Here is a 20,235-nt window from a genome sequence, read left to right as displayed (position 1 = left end):
ACCTCAGGAGGCCAAGCCAAGCTAATGACTGGAGGATGGACAGGATGCAGGGCCATTTCTGCATCTTTGGGGATGTCTAGAATGTAGACCCATCCTGCATTCCTCAAAAATGTGTTTACCCATGTCAGCATGGCACAACCCTAATCATGAGCACACACAGGTCCTTTGAGCCTATCAGAGATTAACTACTGTCCCCACAAATCCAAACCTAAGATTCGCAAGGAAAGAGCCAGACTGTGTTCTACAATGCTTCTGTTTGGCACCTCATACAGGTTTTAGACAAATGGTAAGGGACCAACTTGAGGGATATTCTACAACATAACTGGGCTGAACTCTTCAAAAACATCAGTATTCTAAGACAAAGATTAAGGAATTGTTCCAGGTTAAAGAAGACTAAGGAAAGGAAACAAAATGCAGTGTGATCCTGGACTGGATCATAGACCAGGGGAAAAAAAAGCTTTCAAAAACATTATTGAACATTATTGGGATAGCTGACAAAAATGAAACATGTATCTAAAGATTAGATACTACTGTACTAATTAGATAAAATTATACATTTCTTGAATTTGATAATTATGTCATTGTCATATGAGAAACTGTCCTTATTTCCTAAGAAATTCAGGAAATGTACACTAAAATATTCAGGGGTAAATGGACAGGTGTATGGAAGTCACTCTCAAATAGGTCATGCTTCAGAGGTGATGCGGGGACAGAAGGCAGGAGGGAAAGAATGAATGGCAAAATGTACTTTGTCCTACCCTTGAAACTTTTCTGTAATTTTGAAATTATTTCAAAACTGTCTTAAAAGTTATAGGATGGAGAAGACCTGTTCAGCAAGAGGTAAAAGTACTAACTGCTCCCTGTCTTGAGAGTGAGTCAAAAGCTCTGACATCTGGACTCACCAGCGGATACGGGGCAGTTCCCCTCGTCTTGCCTCATCGCCTCTGGACACAGAAGATGTTCTAACTACCCACTAGCCTTCTGAGTCCTGAGAAGCTGGGCAGAGGAAATTTGGAAGAGTGAGGACTTACTGAGACGGAACTGCTGGCAAAGGGCACCTGGGGGAAGTCTGAGGAACAGTAAGAATCACTGCCATTGACTGAGCACTAAGGAGGGAATGCCAGATTCAGTGCCAAGGGCCTTCCATGCAAAATACTCATCTCATCCTAACAGCCAACCTACTTGGTTATCCTGATTTCCCAGATGAGGATACTCGACTGGAGAGGTTAAGTAACTTGCCTAAGGCCATATGGCTAATAAGTGGCAGAGTTGGGACTTAAGACTTAAGCACAAAAAGTCCCACTTCAGTGCTTTCCTCCAGTATCAGGATTCTGAACTACTACAACCCTCCTACCCTCATACCCATGGGTCTAAATTCCTCCCAGTTCATGAGCTTTTAAAAAGCAGAGACCTCATTTCACAAACATATACTGGGATTTTTGCATTACTGGGTGTCATGAACTCAATTGTGTGCCCCACTGCCAAATTCATATGTTGAAGCCATAAAGCCCTGACTTGAGTTTATTTGGAGATAAGGTCCAAAGGCCTTAAGGGAGATAATTTAAGGTCATAAATATATGGCCCTAAAAGGCTTAGCAGTCTTAGAAAAGGAAAAGAGATCTTTCTCTCCATGAGCATGTACCAAGGAAAGGCCATGTGAGGGCACTATGAGAAGATGGCCGTCTGCAAGCCAGGAAGAGAGCCTGCATTAGGCCTTTCAGACTCTAGACTGTGAGAGAAAATAAATTTCTGTTGTTTAAGCCAGTCTATGGTATTTTGTTATGGCAGCCTAAACGAATACAATGGACTACCTCCTAAAAAGCCTCCCAAATAAAACACTTGGGTCTCTGTGTGTGTGTGTGTTTCTTGGGGAAGGTGGGCTTAGTGGGGAAGAAGCAAGGGAGAGAATCCTCTTACTCTTCTGTAACTGAGGGGCTGGTTTATGGACTAAGGGTCCAAGGGCTTAGGCCTCTTGCTTGCCCAACTTCCTTCTTATTCAACTTGGGCTTCTAATGGTCTTTACAAAAGTAGAGCAAAGATCCTAGAACTCACATTAGCAATAGAAAGAAATCTGGAGACCATCCCAGCTGAGCCCTTCATCTGACAGACAGGGAAACTGAGGTCCAAAGAGGCGAAGGGACTTATTCAGTCTTCTCCAGTTTGTGTGCGTGAAAAAATGAGTCCCCAGGGCTTCAGGCCCAGTCTGACACTATTCTATCTGACCATCCTCCAAAGACACTCTACCTGAGCTAAAAGAGCAACCTCCTGATCATAGGCTTCCTGAGTATTCCTTGCCAATGATAAGAGGGGATGCACCACATGATTAAACACACAAAAAGCCAGGAAGGGATAGGAAGGTCATGTCTCCTCTCCTGCCAACGGTGTGGGCCTCTTGCCTCCACTAACCTACATTAGTCAGTGGTGAGGGTGACAGGCAATTTGTGAAACACAAAGTTTCACCTACTAAAGAATCTGGTCACGCAAAGAAGGCCTCCAAACTGCTGAAGTAAAAACAGGTAAGAATCCTAGGGCAGGGAATTGACTTTGGCAAGTTAATACCACCCACACTCTAGAGTTTTATTTATGGCACAGAAAGTCCCACTTCAGTGCTTCATAATCTGAAATAGGCTTTTGAGCCAGCATTTCTCTAACTTATCCCAGGAATATCAAAATGCTGTGAAATGCTCATAGAATTTCATTTGAAAAAATGCTACCATATTTTTTCTTCTAAGATTTATTTTATAAACATGTAAGAAAAGTTCTGGATTTTCATTGGTCAGACTATGCAATAACAATCTGCCTTGAAGCCAAATGTGATATTCTCAAAATTATCAAAAACATTCTGTCCTTTTAGTTCTTAAAGAAAAAAAAAAAGGCATTAACTTCTCATTTGCTTCCTTGTTATATAAAGTTTAAAAGCAAGTACTCGTAACCAAATTTATTTGTACAGCAATTAATTACTCTGTGAAGCCATGATTTGCTGTTAATGTTAATCCAAACGGGCTATTAGCATTTCAGCGTAACTTTAAGAATGCTCTGAGTGAGAGGTGGACTATTACTGGAGGCCAAAGAGCTGCTGCCTGAACAAGTTGTTTCTCTTTGCCTTCTTTGGACTGCCACCACTTTCCTCTCCAATAGGAACCAAAGCTAAGAACTGACTCAGTAATTCCTCCTTGGGGTCTCTTATCCAGCTGCCAGCTTCCCTTCCTTCTCTCCTGGGGCAGATGAATGCTTTCCAAAAAAATACTCTACATGATGCTCTTGCAAATTCTTTACACAGCAGGTAAACTTCAGCTCAGATGTAGCCAGAATACCAAAATTTGAAATTTATGGAGGTCTAATTAATGCCATTTTTTTCTTACACAAATACAGTTTATGCACTTCTAAATAATATTCATCTTTTTCAATCTGGTAGTGCCAGCTAGAATTCGACTAGCCTGCAAAGGAGTCAGAGCTGGGTTGTTACCATAATTCACTCATTTACCAAACACTTTTTAAGTACTACTTACTCTGGACTGGTATGGTGGGAGGATACAGAGATAACAACATGAAGACACCGGCTCGTTAGGAGCTCACAGGCTAAAAGGGAAAATAAAACATGAACATCAAGTATCGTGTGTACAAGGCAGAAAACAAGGACTAGCCTGTAAGAGGACCCAAACGCCTCAGAGACTGAAGCTGTTCCTGCAGTTGGGGGATTTATACAGTCACCGCATGTTTACAGATAACCTGCCAGGTTTCTCTAAGACTAGAGAAACCCTCATGATCAAACCAGACCTGGTCCCTGCTCTCATGGAGCTTACAATCTAGCAAAAAAGACAAAGTAGGAATAGGACATTACAATTCAGTGTATAGGTGTGCTGGCTTTGGGAGGCAGTTACAGAGATTTGGCATCATACACACATTTCACTTAGGCAAACACAATGGTATATTTTCCTGAAAAAAGTTGAAAAAAACAACAAACAAACAAGGAAAAAGCAAAGTAATTTTAAGTCATTTGGGCCATTTCACCTCCATTCACCTAAAGATAAGCTTATGCCCCGTCACACCTGTGGCTTGTTACAGTTCCCAAGAGCCTCTTCAAAAGTGAGTTGCTTGCCTGAGTGAGTTTAACACCTAAAAATAAGTGGATTTTTTTTTTCTTTTTTACAAAATATGGCCTTTATTGTAGGCCAACCACTTCACCTGTAACTCAACCAAAGAAGGTATGGTCCCACACAGGCAGGAACCCATGATGCTGGTTTTCAACATGGCACCTTCCCCAGGATTTCCAAGTGGAATTTTGATTACACTCCATTTTTATCTTAGGTGTGACTCTATAGCCCAACCCTGAAATGAGCAGAGTCTCATTCATGGCAGTACTGTGGGATACATAGCAGGGGCCCATAACCTGGCTCTGGAAGTTGGAGGCAGCCACCCGGAGGGGACTTTAACTCCTTGAGGATGAGGGAAAAAAGAAGGCAAAGCTTAAGCAGAAGGGAGAAAGAGCCAGGGGAGTGTGTCACTGCTAGGGGAGAAAAGCACTGAGCAGATTTTGAAAGACTGGTGAGATCAAGATGGGTCCAAGGAACTAGAAGGCACAGGGCAGGGGAGGCGGGGAGAACTGGCCAAAGATACCAAAAGCTAAATTCTGACAACTCTTGTGAGCTATCATTGGAGTTTGGCATTTATTCCAAGGACAACAGTAAAGGTTTTACGCAGAAAAGTAACAGAATAACTTTAAGAAAGTTCATTCTGAAGCTCAAGAAAAGATGCCCAACATCATTAGACATCAGGGAAATGCAAATCAAAATCACAATGAGATACCAATTCGCGCTGTGAAATAACAAGGGTTGTCAAGGATTGTGTATAAACTAGAGCCCTCATACACTAATGGGGAAAATGGAAAAGGATGCAGCCATTTGGGAGAATAGTCTGGCAGTTCTTCAGAGGGTTAAGACAGACTGTATGACCCAGCAATTCCACCCTAGTTATATAACCCAAGAGTAATGAAAACATAACCACACAAATACTTGTACATAAATGTTCCATAGCAGCATCATTCACATCAGCCATAAGTGGAAACAACCCAAATGTCCATCAACTGATGAATGAATAAAATGTACTGTATTCATACAATGGAATATTATTTTAACAAAAAGAAGTACTAATACAGGCTACAACACAGACGATCCTCAAAAATATGTTTAGTGAAAGAAACCAATCACAAACGCCACAAAGTGTATGATTCCATTTACATGAGCGTTCAGAATAGGCAAATCCATAGAAACCAAAAGCAGAGGTTGCCAGGAGGGGAGAGGAACTAGGGAATGATTGCTAATGGATATAGGGTTTGGTTTTGGTGATGAAAATGTTCTAAAACTGACTATGGTGATGGCTGCACAACTCGAATACACTAAAAGCCACTGAAGTGTATACTTCATTTTTTTTTCCTAAAACTTTTTAAGTAATCTCTACACCCAACGTGGGGCTTGAACTCAAAGATCAAGAGTCGCATGCTCCTTCAACTGAGATAGCCAAGTGACCTTGAAGTGTATACTTTAAAGGAGTGAAGGGGTATGCTATGTAAATAATAGCTGTCAAGCTGCAAACAACAAAAGTTCATCCCAGCTGTAGTACACAGAACAGAGATGGAGGGATGCGGTATGGGGAAGAGATCAGGGAGGAGGCTGTCACAGGCATAAAGTGGGAGAAGACAGTGATTTGAACTAAAGAGAAGGGTTCATGGGACCAGACAAAGGGGCCAGAGGAGGGCTTGTCACAAGCTCCACAAGTTCTCCTGGGTAGCTGGCGTCTCTCCCAAGAGGGAAAGTAGGAAACAGAAATGAGGTATCTGAAATTACTATGAAGCAGCACAAATGTATTTGCAATCTCATATGCATAAAGACTAAGAAGAATATAGAAAAGTGTGTAGCCCTGAAGCCCACATACGTAAGGAGCACCCAGGCACAACGAGCTGCCACCAAGGGACCATCCTGACAGTCCACCCTCACTTCCAAACTCCAAAGGAAGGGCCTGGGCATTCAGAGCATGTGTAAGATGTTGCAAGATCTGAGTGCCTGAGTGGGGGCCAGAGAGCGAGAGAGGAGGTGGCCAACAATAACTTGGGGAAGTAAAATCTTCTAAGATACTTTTCTGGGGTTCTGTATATTTGTAAGAATTGCAAGGCTGCCTAAGCAGGCATTTTTCTTGGTTAGATCAAAGGCCCAGTTTTGACTATACACCACCACCTTTCCAGAAAGCACTCTCTGATCTCTAGCAGGAGACTGGAAAGGGCTAGTAGACCATGGGGTAGATGGGCCCGAACTACTGGTGGAAAAGGTCATGACTGGCAAACACAGAAGAAGGGCTTTTTTAAAATACTGCTGAGACCACATCAGTTAGGACCCTGACCACAAGGATATCTCTGTCCCACTAGAAGACCCAGAGACTGTAATGGAAATGGGATAGGGATGAATCCCTGCCCAAAACCTCATGCATGCCTTTCTTGACCCTCCCCACACATGCAAAAGAAACCAGTGCTGGCCAGCCCACCACAACCATTGCTTCAGGAAGAGTAAAACACCACTGAGATGCACCAACAAAGTCAGAAGCTCTGGTACCAGTCCATTCATTTGCCAGATGGGACAGATGGAACAGAAACCAGGGGTTGGCATCCAGGTCTCTGACTCTCAGGTCCTTGTTCTTACTCTACCAAGTCCCCAAACCTTGCCCATCTCAAGAATCTGGCTCTCGGCTGTATGCTCCACAGAACAAAAAAGGGAGGAACCTCAGAAACATTAGGTTTCAACTGGCAGAAAACCATCTCTCTCTAAGAATCCACTCCAGAAATGGAAATGTACCATATTTAGAGCCTCTAATCTTTCCAAAGGGAGTGAAAAACAGGTTAACCAACAAAACATGGTACAGTACAGTTGCTGCAGCTCTCAAGTCCTGCGGCCCTTTCCTTCCTTTATTAGCAGCAGTGTTCTGCATTTAATCACACCACACTGTAATCAACTCTCAATGCCACAAGCAAAGATCTTAGAATCCAGGACTATACCAGGTACTGAAACACTCCAGACAGGTGAGGAGCTGTGATATCACAACGGGACAAGGGCTTACTCTCTAATTCTTAAGTTCTAGTGAACTGAAGTGAAACACTATTTTTAAGCCTGCAGAAGAATACAAACATTAAATACTTCAAAATAAAGATCAAATAGGAAGACAAAATAATCTACTGCCTTTAAAATAATCTGAAAGGAGTTTAGAAGTAAATGAGAAATAAACTAAAATTTCTGTAACTATTATCTTATTTGGCAGTTTTAAAGATATCTTCAGGTGCTAGAACTTGGAAATACAAAGAATAAATACTAATGTATCACTTCTGAAGTGATAATAAACAACAGGACCCCATCTCAGATGGATGGATTTTTTTCCTACAGTGGCCAAAAAGCAAGCTGAACACTATATACAACAGACAGACTATACAATTAGGATCATTTAAAAATAATGAGACTCCTCTCCTTGCCGTCTTCCAAAGTATATAATATATATTTAACAGCACACATAAGACACCACTTGAGCTTCCCTTGTAGCCAACAGGAAGTATTTTCACATATAAAAATTAAAAATTTAAACTTTTAAATCATTAATATTTTTAAACATAATACAGACTTAAAAATTGTTCAACATTAACCCATGACCCCACCCCTAGCACAAAAATCCACCCCAAATCCAGAAGTCACAGTTTTTTGTTCCTAAAAATCCCACAGCACTGAACTTGATCTTCACTTTAAGCTGATTGCTAAGAGGCCCGTAACAGAAATCCCCAGGGAGGAACGGAAGCACGATCGATGCTGCATCTCTTATCTACCTGGGCGGCACTGGTGCACCTCTGAGGTCAGGTCCATGAGATTCGGCCCTCACACTAGGGTCCCGGAAGGGTGAGCTGGCAGCTTCCCTCATCTTCCCCCTCGAAGGCTGTCCAATAAGCACCTGGGAATTGACTTTTCTTGGGAAAAGGGTGCTGGTAACAGCTGTCAGGGCCAAGGCAATAGTGAGAAGTTCAGTTCTCTGCTCTTTGGATGAACTGTGTAAAACATTTCTTTAAAAGACACAATGTTAAAAATATTAAGAAAAAGGTCTACAAAATCTGGAGGGCTGCCTTCTCCTCAAAGGGTAAAGCTTGTGGGGTAGTGGGGAAAGAACTGAGGGCCCAGAACTCTTACTCTGCAGCAAAAGATAGATAGATGCCCTTCAAAATATGTCACATTCTTAACATGTCTTGCTGAAGCAGCAAGAGCTGAGGGTGACTGTGTAGGAGCAGGAGGGGCGCCAACTCCTGTGGGGGGGTGGGAGGGGAAAGGTTCCTACTGTGCACCCCACCCTGCATGAGAATGTCAGATTTTAGGGCAGCTGCCATTAGCCCCAAGGGCATCAGGACTCTGCCTCTGAACCAGAGCTGCTTTCCCGACTAACTTCAATCTGGAGAGATGGTAAGTTATCTAACCGGCTCTTCTTTTGGCGAGACTGTTCTTTCTCCTTTATCAGAGCCCCCCATGCCCTTTGCAGCTCAGAGTCATCTTCCTCAGTGCCTGGCGCCCTGTGATCCACCTTCTTTGCGTTCTTTTCTTTGGTCTTGGGTGCAGATCCTAAGCGCGTCCATAAACTACCTGTTTGGGTGAGAAGGCATTTCAGTTTTGGTGGTCGATCAATGCTGAGAAGCAGGGTAATACTGAGGAAGAAGGGGCACTGCCCTTCTTGAGAGGGGTCTATGGTTCTTGTAACCTCTGTGCAGCATTAGGAAGATAATCTCATTTCCCTGGCTATCATCCCTGCCTGTGAACTGAGGGATCTGGACCCAGCTGGGGTCTTGCAGCTAGGGGACGTGTGCCTCCCATGTATAACAGAAACACCTGGGAAGCTGCTTATGCTACACCTGCCCCTCCCTGGTGAGACTCACCATACTCTGTAGAGCTTCATTCTGCCAGGAGTGGGCCATTCCCAGATCATTACCAGCTATAAAATCTGCAAACTGATAGGCCTGCTATACTGTACACTTTCAAAGATCTGGCCCACTATCCCACTATACTTTTTAAAATACACTTTATTAATATCTAACAATAGAGAAATATGTGTTTAAGATTTCATAACATACTACACTATAAAGGCAATTAAACATTTTATTTATAAAGAATTTAACAATGTGAAAAATGATCACATTAAAATCCTGTATGAGCAAAGCAGAGTATGTATATTGACAAAGATGTGAATAGAGACTTAAGCCTAAAAAGTATCTGCACTAAACAGAAAGAACAAAGGTGGGGTTTTTTTCCCCTATTTTCTAAATTTTTCATACCTTTATTATTACAATTATGACAACGACTATAATGGAAGAGGAAAAGTCATTTATTTTTGACATATGCTATTTCCTGCCTTTGACCAACAAAGTATTTCTATGCTATAGTCTGCTCTTACCCAATTCCTATTTCACTCAGTTTTAAGTGTTACCAACCTGATTTCTTCTCCCGTGTATCAGAGTAGAGGCCTTTAACGTCTTGTCTGGGAACACCCAGCCTACTATGTACATCAGAAAAAGGCTCTCTCCGAAAGACTGGATTACTACTAAAAGCCTTTTCTGGAGAATACGGTCTTTTTCCTAATCGCTGGCGTATATCTAGAAAAAGAAAAAGAAGTATTACTGTGACCAAACATGAGCATTGCTAATGATAGTGTCAACCTGAGATTCCCTAGAGGACCTGGTGCCAATCTCCCCAAATGATGACAAAGAGCCTTACAAAATCAAACTTCTAAAATCCTTCTCTCTAAATAATCAGTCTGGATTCCCCTAGGAAAGGTCAGATATAGGGGCTTTCAGTGGAAAAGAACTGCTCCAGAAAGGAACTTCTGAAAGAAAATCAGCTGTTTTTGTTTTTTGTGCAAGCTTTTTGTTTTTTAAATAGGACCAGCATACCAAAGAATTTACAAACATTTCAGCTAACAAACATTACTGTAAGTAATAAATTAATAATAAATAATAATAATAAATAAAATTAAAATAATAAATATAATAATAATAAAATATAATAATAATAATAAATAATAAACCTTTCAACATATAAGGAATTCTTCATAAACTTACTATATTTAACAGTAAATGTAATGAGATTGACAAAAACCAAAGATCAAGGGAAGATATGTCAAATCAAATTTGTTTTTCCTCCCTCCAATCCCTCCAGAAACCTGTCCTCTTGAGGTCCCTCTAACAATGACAGCATGTAAACAACATGTGTATTAGCAAGTCACTGTACTGGGGCTTTCATCCATCTTGTTTATCGTCTCAGAGAGCAGCATCCCCAACTTTCTGGTTTCTCAGGCCTGAGCCTTTTGGCTTCTTTCCCTTTGCTCCCACACTTCCTAGTGCCAAGTCTTCTTCCTTCGCAAGGTTTGATGTTCTCATCCATTCCATCTCCACTCTCCCTGATCTAATTCAGGCCCGTGTTACTTATTTGACTTTCTACCCTACCCCATCCTGCCACAAATTATCTTTCTAAAATAGATATAAGATCAGGTTACTTCCCACCTCAAAAAAACAGGTTTGCTAACAGAGATCCCACTCCCTTCATCAGCCTTGCTCTAAAGCCACTTTCTTTAAGAAGCCTTCCACAATTCCCCCCATAGATCTAACTCCTCTCTGTTCTCCCACGGCCCACAGCATCAGAGCACTTATTCCACTCTGTTTTGCAATGGAATTACCTGAATGCGCGCACTTGCCTTTCTCCATCTAAGTTCTATGATGACTTTGCATCCCCTCCAAAGATTCTAACACTCCCAGCATCTAACCTAGGGTCCAGCACATAGCAGGCATGGCCAAGTACCCACTTTGCACTTGTATACCATCTAGTTCAAATTCTTGACCAACAACTCAACTTAATTTCTATCATCTTTATGTATAAAGTATATCAACGACATACAGAATAAAATAACTGGGACAAAAATATTGAAAGCTAATACTGCAAAAGTATGATTATTTTTCATGTCCTAAAGTTCCAATACCTAATGCAAAATTTAGAAGTGATGAACTAGGACAACCAAATCAGTTCATTACTGGCAATGTTTTATCCAAGGACCTATCTCTGTCCTGATTTGCTTTCTGGAGCTCAGAAACACAACTGAACAATACCTGACTTAGTACTGCTGCCTGGTGGCCGTGGACGTGTGTGCTGACGTTTTTCATCTAACAGATGTCGGACATCTACAAACTTCTCAGTTGGTAATTTGTTACCAATTCGGTTTTTGATATTGCTTGTGGATATAGTATCTGCCCTCATGGAGTTCCTTTAAAAAAGAAAAAAAAGTTCAATTAACCACCTTCAACTATGGGGTAATGACTATGCAATAATCTCATATACTTTGGAGAAAATAATTTAAGAAGCCCAATTTAATATAGCCAATATTCACTCACAAATACAATATACCAATAATTATTTATTTATAATAACATATGATCAGCCTGCTATAAAGAAATCAATCAGGGCAAGTAGGTTTCTGAGTTTTCCAGGGCGGTTTCCACAAACAGTACCTGTAAACTATCAAAGAATGTGTAATTGTGAATCTCAGTCCCCTCCCTTATAGGACAAATGTCAAGTAAGGCCTGCAAAGGGCTCACAGATCTCTGTTCACCCAGGCTGTGATTTTGCTGTAGTCAAGATCAAGAGTCTACAGTAAAGGGCAGACTTCTCTGTCAAAGACATCTGCTACCATGCTAGGCACCAGCATTATTCTGACAGCATTCAACACTGGAAAGTTCTCTGAAAACTAAAAATAAGGATATGAACAAAGCCATACAAAAGAATTAGACTGAATTGTTTTTCCCTTCCCCAAATACACTACCAAGAACACTCAGAGAACCCCTAGACCCCAACACTTTGAGTTGTGCATATGCTATCTGCCCTCAGGAATCTGCTCATCCCTACTAGTCATCAAAGAAATACACATTAAAATACCTATTTTTTGGTCCACAAAATTAACAAAAATTAGAAAGACTGGTTAAGACTGGTGAGCAATAGGTAATAGGTAATAAAGTGAGTAAAACCTATTTGGAGGGAAATTTAGCAAAACCAATTTTTTTTTCAAGATTTATTATTTTGGAGAGTGAAAGAGAGAGACCACGCACATGCGAGAATAGGGATGGCTGGGGAAGGATAGAGGGGAAAGGAGAGTCTTAAGCAGACTCCATGCTGAGTCCAATGTGGGGTTCAATCTCACAATCCTAAGATCATGACCTGAGCTGAAACCAAGAGCTGGATACTAAACCAACTGTGCCACACATGCACTCCTAGCAACATCACATTTTAAAACATTTATGTAGTTTTGTACAATAACTGGGATTCAAGAAATTTAGTTAGTGCAACAGTAAAAAAATAGAAACCTAAATGTCTTTCAATAAGGAACGGGTTAAATAAATCACGATACTTTCAAACAATGTACTATATCTGGGTGAAAAAATAGCAGAAATCTTCAATATATTAAACAGAAAGAGCACACTGCAAAACCATATACATACAACTTCATTTTTGTAGAACTATATAATTTCTCCATGCTTTACATATAGGCATAAAATTAGCAGGAAAGTTATTAATTTACTTGCTAAGTTGTTATTTTTGGAAAGATGACATTATGGGTGTTTTTCACTTTCTATTACTATCTCATTTTTTATAACAAGGACTACTTCTGGTATATTTACAAGAAAAACTGGATGCTTTTATTCAAATTCTTCAAGGGACTGATAAGAAAACAGATAAAAGCGATTACGGAATGAAGAGGAGTTAAGAGAAAGCTATGAATTAGTATTTATTTATTTATTTATCTATCTATTTTTTTTTTTTTTTTAAAGATTTTATTTATTTGACAGACAGAGATCACAAGTAGACGGAGTGGCAGGCAGAGAGAGAGAGAGAGGCGCCCCTATGAATTAGTATTTAAAATTAAAAGCTAGCATTGCTAAAGAGAAAAAATATTTTTACCTAATATTTTTCAACTGAGATTCCACTTCGTCAGCATACATGGTCATTTTCATGCTTTTCTTTGGTGAAGGAGTGGAAATCATTTTCAGTTCTAGATCATAGTCCATTTCATCGGAGTCTGAACTGCTGGCGCTGGACTGCCTAGATGTGCTCCGTTCCCGGGTCTGCTTGAGAGCTGGGAGCTCCTCATGGTACTCCACCACCACCCTGTCATCTGCATCCATGTCCTGGTCCTCCTCTTCTTCCTCCTCTTCTTCCTCTTCAATGGGTTCCTCTGGAACATTTACTAGTCCTAAGAAATTTAACCAAAAAACATTAGGAAAAGCACTAAAACTAACAAATCTGATTTTCTATTCTACATTGGTGATCTTTTCAAAAGGTGGGGTTCCCATGCCCAAGATCTTACTGGAGCATTATCTATGTAAGGGCCCATCTAGTTGCCACTCTGATACCTACAACAGAAGAACGGCTAGGTAAAGTATGATCCAGTAACCTGATGGAATATTATAAAGTAATCTAAAGTACAGTCGATTGTCATTATTCATGAATTCTGTATTCCCCCAAATTTATTTGTAACTCTATACCAACACCTGTAGTGTTGTTTTCTTGTCATTTGTGAACATGTGCATAGTGGCACAAAACTGAATCATTAGATGTGCATATTCCCAGCTGAGGTCAAACGAGGCAACACTCTGCTTTCTTGTTTCAGCTCTCATACTGTAAACAAGTGCTCTTTTTGCAGTTTCTTAAGTGCCATGCTTTTCATATTTTCGTGGCTTTGTTGATTTCATTTAAAAATTTTTAAAAATGTCCTCTAAGTGTACTGCCAAAGCTGTCTAGAGTTCCTAAGCCCAAGAAGGCTGTGATGTGCCTTATAGAATAAACATGTGTTAAATAAGCTTTGTTCAAGCATGAGATACAGTGCTGTTGGCTGTGAGTCCAATGTTAATGAATCAACAATATGCATTAACTAAGATGTCTTTAAACAGAAACACAATCCAAGAAGGTTATATATTGATCAGTTGATGAAAATGGTGTGACCAGAGTCTCTGAACGGTTTAGTATTCACTATATCAATGATCATAATAACTTTATAGAACATAACCACTATGAATAATGAAAATCAATTGTAACTTTAAAGTTCATGGAAAAATGCTTTTAAGTGGGAGAAGACTATAAAATATGTTAACAATTATATTTATTATGAAAAGAGAAAAGTAAGAAAAATGTAAAATGAAATCAGTTGTTTATGTTAGAGTGCCAGAATTAGGGGCAATTTGCTTTTTAACTTAATACAAGATAATGATTATATGATAAGATAAAGATTATATGATAAGAATATCTTAGAGTAACTGAAATTATGTAACTGTGTAACAGAAAAGTATGTGCATTTTTAAAGATGCAGATTTCAAATATACAACTTTGGATATATGCATTAAATAAAAATGATGGACTTCACCTGTCCCTGTTACAATGATAAACACGTATACATGTTATCCCATGTTTGTATGCTGACTTAGCAGGTCTACAAAGCATGTAGAAAATTCTACAGATTAGATTAAAAATAGAAACAAATCTTTATAAAAACATAATGAAAATGCTTCTTACATAAGCACCAAAAGAAAGAAAGAAAGAAAGAAAGGAACGACAGAACAAACAAAATGAAACCCAAGTCATGATACTTAACAGAGGCATTCGTGTGCACAAGCCAATAAGCATAAAACATTAGACACAGCAGCCTATTTTTATCATCAGACAAAGAAATAATAAAATCAAGTCATCTGATAAAATAACAAAAAATTTTCATGCAGCTTTTGATATTAATAGTAGAAAAATTAGATTCCTACAGAAAATTTTATTTCAATTTTTCCTATGTCACATTTGGCCTTTTTTGTTAGAACAGCTTTTATTAAATCATTTGACCTCTTTTGTATGGGCAATTTAAAATTAATTGTGACTTGACTTACTTTCCTATATGTTGGCAGAGGGTGAGGGCAAGGAAGAGAGGATGATAAAGTTTGGAACCTTAAAAGACTGTATTAAGAATAAGAATATGATTTCGGGAGCCAAACATGTGTCTACCCAAGAGCTGAGCAGGCAACTACCGGAATGTCGGTGTTTATAGGATGTCAAGCCAACGTCATCCCCAATCAGGGCTCTCTTCTTGATCACATCCCGCTGAATGCGACGGGAATGATATCTTCGCTTCCTGCAACATTCCAAAATAAGCACATCGTCAAAAACCAACAGGAAGGACTTTGAAATCCACTAATTAAGTTCAACTATACACTGATGAAATGTTAGGTACTGAAACAGAGACATTCTATGTGAAACTAAAACTCAGCCTTTCATACCATTTACCCCAGAGTTAAGAATCTTGAACTCTTTCTTCTGGTCTTCCTTTGAGTGCACACATGGTGTTGACATTCCACTGCAGAATACCAACTGAGGGATTAAGAAAAGCTTAAGTACTACTTAAACTATTGTAAAGTTTTAGACTTACCAAGAATTACTAAGAATTCCTTTCATGCCTCCGTAATTTGGATTCCCATATTTCATATAATACTGACTTCTTCTGGCTGCTCCAAGTTCCTTTTTGTCATCTAAAAATTAATTACGACAGTTACCTAGGATTTCCCACTGGTATGAAGACAATGTTGAATGGTTTAAAAATATGTTTTCCATAGCGGAGGTCAGATCAGCACAATCTGCCAACAAAAGGGAAAGATATGCTACAAATATTCACTCTCAGTGCCTAAAAAGCAGTGCAGTATAGAGCAGGTGAAGCAAAATAGAGATGAATGAAGTTAAGCTGCTGTTAAGGAGCTGAATGACCTCATAGAGAAAATATTATTAACAACAACAATAATGCAACATACAAGGTTTCAGGAAGCTTACAAGAGCTTCAGTCACTACAGCTGTTGAAGAATGAAAAGGGCTTTCTAGAGGAGGTAGCATTTTTCCTGCTTCCCTGAAAGATGACATTTGTTTCTGAATGACAACACTCCAATAACAAAGAATCAGTATTAAAGAAACAGATTATACATAACTCCATATATCTCATAAAACATTTTTTCCAATCTATCATGATGTTTCGTAAAATGGCTTAAAGAAAACAGCATTGCACCATTTATCTAGAATGTATCACTTTCATCAAGTTAAAATGCCAGTTAATAGAAAGAAAAGGTGGTCACTGATCATACACATTTTTGTTGAGGCACTCACTGATTACAGAAGATGAATACCAAGGCACACTTATCCAGGGCTATAAGTAAACAGTGGCACAAGCCAGTATGTGCACCCTTTAAAAGACATGCCCACCAGCTGCTTGGGAGAAATGGCTGATTCCAGATTTGGGACAGGGATAGTACATGTTGAGTATGGAAAAACAAGATGTTTTACTGTGCCATAAAGTATAGAAGTGTACAAAGAATCATGAAGGCATGTCAAAATAATACAGCTTGAAGGGGCTCCACTGGCCAAATCCAAGATTTGTAAATTGAAACAAAGACATGAATGAATAACCCACTGAATAAAATAAGACTCATGAACCTAAACTGATACAGTTAAGTAAATAAGTAAATAAATGGGTAAAAAGAAAAAATTTTTCCTTAAGCACAATGCCAACTAATAAAGAAGTGTAGAGTTAAAAAGTCATCAATGGATGCTGAGTGGAAGTATGATGAACCAAAGTCTATGTATATGATTTCAAAGTACCTCCTGCCAATTTTTGTATTACAAACAGAAAACAGGAGAAACCTGGATATCATTACCTTAACTGAGAAAAGCTAAAATCTCCAAACACGGGACAAGTAAATATCACGTGTCTCCTGACAGGATGTACTGCAAATGACACAACAGCACTTCTGTGATACTCTTGCCTAATATGCAGTCTGATTCAATTAGGAGGAGATAGTAAAAAAACAAACTGAGGGGCAGTCTATAAAATAACGAGCCTAGAATCTTTAAACATGTCTCAGTCAAGAAAAATAAACCAAGTGTATTCCATATTCAAATTTCGTATATATTTTAATGCACACCAGAATCATTGTGCACAGAGAGCCTAGGAGGCTTTTAGGACCTTAGAGGATAAGGCTGAATGGCACTACTAGCAATGTCCAGGAGGATATTGCTGTGATGAATAAGAAAGTATAATTTTAAAATGTTTTCATAGTTCAGAAGATAAATTGGCTGAAAAGCACAGAGAACAAACTAGCTTTAAGAGAAAATAATTCAGCCAGAAATCACAAAAGTATACAAACAGCTAACATTCACCTTCAAAGTGTGAAATTCAATTCAGGTAGCAAGCCATCATTTCACAAACATAGAACATTACAGTTTGAAGGGATTTGAGATTACTTGACCTAACATCCTCTTCAAAAGAAAAGGATGTCACTCAAAAATACATGACTTAGAATAAAACTAAAAATTAATGCCAAATATCACATTTACCTTTTGTAGCAAATCTCATGAATAACCTATTTCCTTTAGCAAGTTTGTTGGCTGGACGAAGATCATTTCTTAGCAGAGACTCTTCTTCTACTTGAGACAATGTGTCCAACTTAAGAAAAAAGAGCATTTTCAATATAAACATTAAAGCTTCCTTCTTTTTTTTTTTTTTTAAAGATTTTATTTATTTATTTGACAGATCACAAGTAGGCAGAGAGAGGCAGGCAGAGAGAGAGAGAGAGGAGGAAGCAGGCTCCCTGCTGAGCAGAGAGCCCGATGTGGGGCTCGATCCCAGGACCCTGGGATCATGACCTGAGCCGAAGGCAGAGGCTTTAACCCACTGAGCCACCCAGGCGCCCCAAAGCTTCTTTCATATTTATTCAGTAGCAAAGTCACCATTGAGAAAGCATTCTTTCTTCTACATTCTTTTTTACATTCATTCTTCTCTTCTACAATTCTTGAAGCAGGACAGCACATGTTCTTCTGAAACATTTCTAAGTCAGAGGTCTTCCCTGAACACCTTGTCTAAAAGAATAGTCTTCATCATTCTCTATCTGCTTACCCTTCTTTACTTTTCTCCATAGCACTCCTCACTTTCTGACATTATATATCTGTGTATCTGTGTATTGTCTGTCTTCTCCACTAGAATATATGTTCCAAGAGAGAAGGACATGGGTTTGATGCTATATCCAAAGGACCTAGAATTTGGTATATAGTAGGTATTCAATAAATATTTTTTAAATGAATACACTCTAATGTATTTAATGTATTTAATAACAGCACATGCCCCATTAGGAAATATTCCATCACTTGTTTTTTCTTAATTTCTTACTTCAAAGTATTCCTCAATAAAACCATTTTCTCTTATATAGAAGAATGAGTACTATTCTAAGATTTCAGGAAAAGTCACTCATTATAGCCATAAGAACTTAAAGGCCAGGAGCCTCATATAATCTCAAAAGGTTCAATCAAAGGAAGAACACAGCTTAGTAAGTCCTTAAGCCTTAAATAAAAGAAAGTAAACAGTTTGGGTTTTTTTTACACTATAACCTTGTTTATATCTTTGCTCTATTACTAACCTCTATATCACTTGAGTTCTCATCTTCAACTTCTCCTTCTTCAGCCTCATCATCATCTGAACTATCCTCCTGCTTGTCTAAAATACAAGGGACAAGATGAAACTTAACATAACTCCATCTCACGTAACTTAGAAGTCCATTATTTTCTCCTATATACTGATGATCCAAAGCATCACAGCTTATCTTAGAAATAACTGACAATGAGATACTATATAATGCTTTGCAGAGAAACCTAAACCAATAGTGTAAAGAACAGGACTTTCAGCCCTAAAGCCCCTCCTTTGTGTTGTTACCTTTTTTACTTTTCTCAGATGACCTGTCCTCATTGGCATCCCTGGTTCTTATCTTATCCAGGGCTGGCAGAGAGCTCATATTGATAAGGGCTCGTGTGGCTGTCATTTCATCCAGCCAAACCACATTGCCTAAAACAAAATATAAAATAAAACATTACATCATACCCATATGGTAAATTTTTTAAAAACAGAGACTGCAACATAGTCATTGCTATGGCCTCATCTAGCTACAGATCAGTATCAGTAAATGTACGAACCAACTAATGAAAGCAGTACAGAAAGTGGCAGTAAAACTCCTTGATGAAATTAGCCTAGAGCTGCATTCCCAAACGAAGTTCCACAAAATAACTGTATTCCATGAAAAAAGGGTTCTGTATATAAAGGTTCTGTATACAAAAATGCCTGACTCAGTAAGTATTATATAGTGTTAGCATTCTTATGATGATGATGATGAAGAAGATGATGATGATGATAGCAAGAAGACCACTGTCAAATAAATTTGGATTAGCCTTTATACTACTGCCCTCTACAGGGAAGCCATCTGCTGTACCTTGTCATTCAGACATGCTAAATGATTGTTTCCTACTATAAAGTGTGGGTGATGATGGTATCCATGGAATATATACAGTGGAGTCATGACAGCCACTTGGCTTTGTAGCAACTAATTTAATCTGCTTCTTTAAGCAAGAGAATTTAGCAAGAAAAAGATGTTGAGAAGTCTTATAGAAAATAAATCTAGGGACGCCTGGGTGGCTCAGTTGGTTAAGCAGCTGCCTTCGGCTCAGGTCATGATCCCAGCGTCCTGGGATCGAGTCCCACATCGGGCTCCTTGCTCCGCAGGGAGCCTGCTTCTCCCTCTGACTCTGCCTTCCATTCTGTCTGCCTGTGCTCGCTCTCGCTCGCTCGCTCTCTCTCTGACAAATAAATAAATAAAATCTTTAAAAAAAAAAAAAAAAAGAAAAGAAAATAAATCTACTTAATTTTATTTAAAGCAGCATTTCTCAAATTAGAGTTACCTTTACATTCTCAGTTTCAGATATGAAGATCTACAGATTCTCACTTTAGTTACAAACACACAATGTGGCCTTGGGCAAACAATTTTCCTTCTCTGTTTCTCAGTTCTGATGTTCAACATGAGTTAGTAAAAATGGGTAAGTCTAAAGGGTCTCCCTGATTCTAATATGCCTTAGCTACAGTTTTAGTAACGTAGATCAGGAGTTAGCAAAGGAAATCCAGCCCACCACCTATTCATTTATTTATTTATTTATTTATATCTATACCACCTTTATATAGGTATAATTAATTAAATAATAAACTACACATAAATAAATATCAAACTGCAAATAAATAAATAATAAACTACACATCCAACATATTTTTTATTAAAAAAAGATCTGTGGAAAGCAG

General features: G+C 38.9%; 1 protein-coding gene across 2 annotated transcripts in view; it reads right to left on the bottom strand.

Moving 5' to 3' along the window:
* Positions 1 to 7,506: 7,506 nt before the first annotated feature.
* NCBP3 (nuclear cap binding subunit 3) overlaps positions 7,507 to 20,235 on the bottom strand; it is a 29,126-nt gene continuing 16,397 nt past the window's right edge. Inside the window, exons 5-14 of one of the 2 annotated variants that reach the window (XM_013050711.2) lie at positions 18,829 to 18,957; positions 18,536 to 18,612; positions 17,460 to 17,568; positions 15,511 to 15,610; positions 15,113 to 15,216; positions 13,008 to 13,299; positions 11,165 to 11,319; positions 9,497 to 9,658; positions 8,492 to 8,654; positions 7,507 to 8,018 (exon numbers count right to left, since the gene is read on the bottom strand). In XM_013050711.2, the coding sequence (XP_012906165.2) occupies positions 7,910 to 8,018; positions 8,492 to 8,654; positions 9,497 to 9,658; positions 11,165 to 11,319; positions 13,008 to 13,299; positions 15,113 to 15,216; positions 15,511 to 15,610; positions 17,460 to 17,568; positions 18,536 to 18,612; positions 18,829 to 18,957 (1,400 nt within the window). In that variant the 3' untranslated portion in view covers positions 7,507 to 7,909. Of the gene's footprint in view, positions 8,655 to 9,496; positions 9,659 to 11,164; positions 11,320 to 13,007; positions 13,300 to 15,112; positions 15,217 to 15,510; positions 15,611 to 17,459; positions 17,569 to 18,535; positions 18,613 to 18,828; positions 18,958 to 20,235 lie in introns of both variants that reach the window. The other variant, XM_004781947.3, reaches the window with a different exon arrangement.

Source organism: Mustela putorius, unplaced genomic scaffold (genome assembly GCF_011764305.1).
Source record: "Mustela putorius furo isolate JIRA1106 unplaced genomic scaffold, ASM1176430v1.1 tig00000867_pilon_pilon_pilon, whole genome shotgun sequence".
Classification (NCBI taxonomy): Eukaryota; Metazoa; Chordata; class Mammalia; order Carnivora; family Mustelidae; genus Mustela; species Mustela putorius.
This window is presented reverse-complemented; position numbering and strand designations above follow the sequence as displayed.